Source organism: Sciurus carolinensis, chromosome 8, assembly GCF_902686445.1.
Source record: "Sciurus carolinensis chromosome 8, mSciCar1.2, whole genome shotgun sequence".
In the NCBI taxonomy this organism is placed as follows: Eukaryota; Metazoa; Chordata; class Mammalia; order Rodentia; family Sciuridae; genus Sciurus; species Sciurus carolinensis.
Window position 1 is genome coordinate 30,312,040 of NC_062220.1, and position 6,100 is coordinate 30,318,139.

General features: G+C 38.8%; 1 protein-coding gene across 1 annotated transcript; it reads left to right on the top strand.

The window, feature by feature from the left end:
* Positions 1-1,305: 1,305 nt before the first annotated feature.
* On the top strand, positions 1,306-2,211 carry Tas2r16 (taste 2 receptor member 16). Its single transcript, XM_047562729.1, has one exon. It carries the CDS (start codon positions 1,306-1,308, stop codon positions 2,209-2,211), a length of 906 nt encoding a protein of 301 aa, XP_047418685.1.
* The last annotated feature ends 3,889 nt before the right edge of the window (positions 2,212-6,100 follow it).

Here is a 6,100-nt window from a genome sequence, read left to right on the forward strand (position 1 = left end):
CTTCTCGTATTTTTATTTCCTTTTTTTCTTTGTATTTTACTGAAAATGCAAAGCAGACGGTTTCTAATTTTAATTGTTTTTCTGGTATGATTCTTTAAACTACTGTCTTTTGTGTTATGAGTTCAGAGGTCTTTTTGGTTTTATGTTCAAGAATTCTAAGCTTCATGTTGGATTGCTTCTGTTTTCTCTTCTTTGAATGATGAAACGTTCACACAGGTTTGCCAGTATCACACATAGGGTCTATGACTTCAACTCGTCTCCCTCACCAGCCAGCAATTGTTAGAATTCACCTCTTATTTCTGCAGCCACTAATTAAATATTTGTTGTCTGCCTGACATAGTTGTCTATAATGCAGGGAAAAGATATTCCTTCTCTAGCCTGCTTCTATAGCTATTAAATAATGCCCACATATTTAGAAGTAATGTGCTTTACTCATAGCAAAAGGGCTCTCTTTCATCTGTGAGAAGTGACAAAAAGGAACCAGCCATGAAAGGAGGAAAAAAACAGTGATGTTAATGGGAGAAGAATAATTTCCAAAAATATATTGAGCATATGCTCAAGGCACTGGAATTGGCAGAAGAACAATAGCTAAGGATACTGTATTTCGATTGGAGGGAGTTCGAGAAAGTGTGCAGTGCTGTCTCTGTGGTTTGATTTCTCTGAGTTGAGAAATTCAGAAGATAATTATGAGATTGGCCTGCACTGGATAGGCCTGCACTGGGATACTTGAAAGTCTAAGATTCCAGCAATTTTGTTGGTGGACTCTCAGAGGAAAAACTGCATCATAATTTTTCTTTACCCTCACACTTGAGGAATTTGGTAGACAGGGTTTCTGAGGTTAGTAGTGGTAGAGCATTCAGCAGAATGGAAGCACCACCCAGGCCATGAATGGACAGTGAAGGATTCTGTTTCCTGTGGCTTAAATTGTAGGTTAAACTCATGAAGATACCATTTAAAGAATCTGGGCAAACCATCTGAGGGCACCTCATACAGATAAAAGAGGAAATTAACAGCATGGTTATAAAATAGATATGCCTTCATGGAAATAATCAAATCATCTTAGGAGCAGGAATCCACATTCAAACATTTCCCTGCCTCCAGATGTAGTAACAAACCTGCAAGCAAAGCATAAACAAATCCTATAGGTAGGAAAATGGCAACTCCAAAATGATCTGGGGTGGATTTGCATCCAGAGGGATGTGTTTTCTTATACCAGGCAGTACGGGGGATAAAAACCTGTTTTCTACCTAGAAATTACACAGAGTTTTTGAGTCTTTGTCCAGAAAGATACTTCAGAAAAGAAGCATGGTACTCAACCAACTGACTGTCTTCTTCATCATCATCTATGTGCTCGAGTCCGTGACCATAATTGCACAAAGCAGCTTCATGGTTGCAGTGCTGGGCAGAGAGTGGGTACAGGTCAAAAGATTGCCATCTGTGGAAATGATCCTCACCAGCCTGGGCATCTGCCATTTCTGTCTACAGTGGGCATCAGTGTTGTACAATTTTGGCTCCTATTTTAACCCTAATTATGTATTTTGGAACATAGCAATTATCTGGGAGTTCACTAACATTCTTACATTCTGGATAACCAGCTTGCTTGCTGCTTTCTACTGTGTGAAGATCTCTTCATTCACCCATCCCATCTTCCTCTGGCTGAGGTGGAGAATTTTGAGATTGGTTCCCTGGTTGTTGCTGGGTACTCTGATGATTTCCTTTGTGACAATCATCCCTTCAGCTATTAGAATTCACATCCTGATGCAATTAGTCACCATGGGACATTTACCCAGAAACAGCACTTTGGTTGGGAGACTTAACATGTTTGAGCAGTATTTTTTCAGGCCTCAAACATTGTATATGTTGCTTATTCCCTTCATCCTGTTCTTGGCCTCAACAGTCTTACTTATGGCCTCGTTGATCCAGCACAGGGAACAGATGCAACGACACAACTCTGGTCACTGTAACTCGAGCTTGCGAGCTCACTCTGCTGCCCTGAGGTCTCTTGCTACCTTCTTCATCTTGTTCACCTCTTATTTTCTGATCATATCAATCCACCTTATAAGTGAAGTATTTGATAAGAGATCTTGGTACTGGCTCTGGGAAGCCATCATCTATGCTATAGTTTCTATTCATTCCACTTCACTGATATTGAGCAGCCCTACACTGAAAAAGATCCTAAAGATGAAGCCCTGGGACCCAGAAGCTGCCTGAGAAACCAGGTACTGAACCCAGGAAAATGGGAGTTTGCATTGATTCAATCAATGCTGATGGCCCACACTGCTCTTACCAATCCCCTGTGTGATTGCAATCCACCATGAATGTAAACCTCTTTCTCTCATTCTCTTTCATCCCCACCCATTTATCTCTAAATAACGAATTATTTCTCTATTCTGTTCTACTCCATTCTTTTTCCTTCCACAATTCCCAGGTTGATCCCAACTTTCCCATACTGCCCCATCTCTTCTTAGTCTCTGTCATGTCTGGAATCTTAAACCCAGTATATTCAAAAGACTCGTCAAAATTTAATTTATTTCATTTGCCAAGACATTCTACTCTTCCCCCAAATCACAAGCTACTTTGAAAATCTAGCTCATCTTTAATATATCAATAACTGTTGATAATTTAATTTTGTCAATAACATATGGTTTTCATTGTCTTGATTCTTGCCTATCATGCTATAAGTTGGAATAAACTTTCTATAAAGATTCCCATATTGAAATATAACTATTATTTAACATACATAACCCAGACAGTTGGAACCACTCTTACTTCTCTTACTTCTGATGTTGACTTGGATTTTCTATACTCTTATTTTGTGCTCCATAATAGTCCAAAGTCCTCCCCAAATGGATAAGAATATAAGAACCACACAGTAATCAATTTTATAGTACTATAAGAAATTACTGTTCTTTAAAAGTCCTTTCTACCTCCACGATCCAAAAGGTTTCTCTGATACACTTTTCCTCTGCAGGGTCTAATCTCACCTCCCCACAGCATCCTTCACCTCATTTCTCTGCTTTTCGTCCTCACTCACAAGCAATGAAGTATCTTGGTCATGGTCAACTCCCTGACCTTTGAGTCTCAACTTTTATCTACTCCAGGCATTCATCAAGGTATTTTTCCTAAAGACAATTATATTTCTTCCAACATTCTGGTGCCAAGGATGGAGAATACAAATTTTCCATCTTTAATGCATGTCGTATATGACTCTTGCTTTACTATTAGAAAACTGAAGAAAAACCTCTGCAAAGCAAATAATCCTGCAAGAAAAAGAATGCAGGTATCTGAAGGTTGTGAAAGAAAGGCCCCCTGAAAAGGAATGGATATTCTGATTCAACTTTGGGTCTATTACTCTGATTTCTCGTTATGCTAAGTTCATATGAAAATGTGAGTATGATAAAAAGCTGAAAGACCACTTTCACTCAAGACTTTTGTGCCATTTGGCATCTCTACACAGCATTCCTGCACAGTATGGAGAGTAAGCATACTGCCCCACTTGTGGCACTACTCCACACAAACCTGGTATCACCTGGACTCCAGTGGTTCAACCACAGCTAAAGGTGGGATGGAGACTGGTGAGTGCTATAATGTCCGGGGAGCAGATTCATAACCACCTGCAGTGAGACTGAATGGAAAATGGCAGGGGAGGTATTTGTTGACAATATGATATCTGACCAGGGAATCCCAGAAATGCTTTAGAGGCTGACAGAAGTGGGTTCCAAGTACTTGGGATCCTGTTGAAATGTATAGAACAGCAACCAGTGAAATGTGTCATTTGTACCACATACAGAAGAATTCTTAAATGCTCTCAAGTCTCAGTTGGAAAAAATAGAAACTGTTATTCTCATATGTATATAAATAGAGAATAGGCAAAAAAAAAAAAAAAAGAATACCTTCGCCTGCACTGTCACACACACAGATACTATTCCAGAAGCTGTTAAACACTTTTCATATCTCGCTATCTTCTTTTGAATAAAGTGCAATGGAAAACTTATCCTTGATATGTATGAGGTGGGGGTATTAGAAGCAATTAAAGGGATCTAGAAACCAGAAAAAATAAAATAGAAACAAATAAAAACTACCCTACATATCCGTGGTGCCTACTAGTTCATGAAAAGAATTTACATACATTATTTCATTTTAAACTAAAGAGACAGGTCAAGATTACCCAGTTCAACCCAGCTGAAAAACAGACCTAAGAAGGTCATATGATTTATCTAAATTCATACTTCTGCTGAGCACCAAATCAAAAGCCAGTGGAAAAGACAAAAACCAAGAGATAAAATTTAAGGGAGCAGAGTTATAATTTGGAAAAACAAAATGTTAGAATATAAAAGGGAGATACATTAGAAAGAATAATTAAGAGGTTGTGACCAAAAACAAGGACAATCTTTTGAAAGCTTAGCTTAGGTATGAGATTAAGGCATCAAGGGGCTAAGGCACCTGTGTTGTCCAACTTATAATGCTCATTATTCACATTTCAGTGTGCTGACTGATAACTCACAAGAAATGGAGAGGAGACTAAAAAGGTTATGTTTCTGGGTTTGGGGAACAAATGAATAGAAGCCCATGGATTGTAGCAGTGAATTTAAGAGGGTCTCAGTGAGTCCTGCAGCCTGGTACTTATATGAGTATACCAATGCACAACAGATCATTAACAAATGGAAAGTAAATACTGTACCTTTCATACAATGCCCATGATCTTAATGAATTCCTTGTGACACTGAGGATATTGGCACCAATTGTGAATTCCTAATAGTGCCTGGCATGGACTCTTCCCAATTAGACACAATATGGATTTTATTCACTGCTAGATATTCTCTTTCCCACCCCCCTTCCTACTATGCAACATACATGAAGTCAAAAACTTCAATTGTACCTTTTTGCATCTTTCTGAGCCTAGTATTCAAGACTTTTTCAAGGCCTACCTCTGAATAATTCTCCAAGTGCTTACATCAGACAGTTTGTCCCACTGTGTTCTGAATACCCATGCATAAGATATTAGCATTTGCATAAGATATATCCATGCCTGGGATAAATATACCTCACATTTGCTAGTGTCATTTGTCTTTCTTTTTCTGTATTCCCTTGTTAGGGTCATTGCCTAAGTATCCTCCCTCTATGGAGCTCCAACTCCAGCTGCATGCATAGATGCTAAACCTGCCATGGACTTTTGCTTCTCAAAGTTTCTCCCCTTTCTGTTACATCTGCTGCCTCAATTGCTTACTTGGCTCCAAATGTAAACTCTGCCCCACTATCAAACTTCTCCTTCTTTTACCTCTGCCCTTAGAATACAGTTTTCTACACACAAAAAAATTCAATTACTGTTCAGTGATGACAATGGAATGATGAGTAATAACTTTGAAATCTGGAGTTTGTTTTACCAAAAATTGTATTCATCCTATAAAGGTTTACTCTCGCTGTACTCTATAGTACTCTATACTACTGGGAACACCATGGCAGTTTGAACAACATGGGCTCCTCCTGAGAAATGAGGGGTTCCCGTGACAGTTGTGTTATCTATGGTCAGTTCACTAATACCAGTCATTCTGATTTTGAGAAGACCTGGGTAGAAAGAGTCAGTGGAGGTTCCACAGTGGGCCATAGTTGAGTGGCATTTGCAGATGAATGCCTCTCTTTTACCAAGGAGTGATGAAGTGAAGAAATCTCCCCAGAATTCTGAAGCACAGGAAATAGTCTGTGTTTGGTTCCGTTCCCTGACAGAGGGCACAGATGCCACAGTACAACAAGGCCAAACAAAATTTTAGACAATTTTCTTTTAATATCTCCTGCCTACTTCAACTTGTGATCCCATAAAGAAAGAGGAGAAGAGGACAAGGTGCAGGAGTGAAATAATTTCCCTACTTCTCTCCTGGTCCTCAACCTCTATATCAGGTCAAAAATAGGAGAAAAGAAGTTTTCAATTGGATTTGAGATTAACGTTTTAATTAAACTCTTTAAATCTGAAATGAGGACTTTCTTAGAAACCCATGGGATCTATATAATGCCATGAAGGATTGAGAAAGGTTAATATGATGAATAATAAAATGTTTAAAGGCAGAGGCTATAGGAAAAAAAGTGTTTCTTCCACACTCAGCCT

Coding starts and splice junctions, on each gene's coding strand:
- Tas2r16 (XM_047562729.1), top strand. CDS start 1,306: ATGGTACTCAACCAACTGACTGTCTTCTTCATCATCATCTATGTGCTC.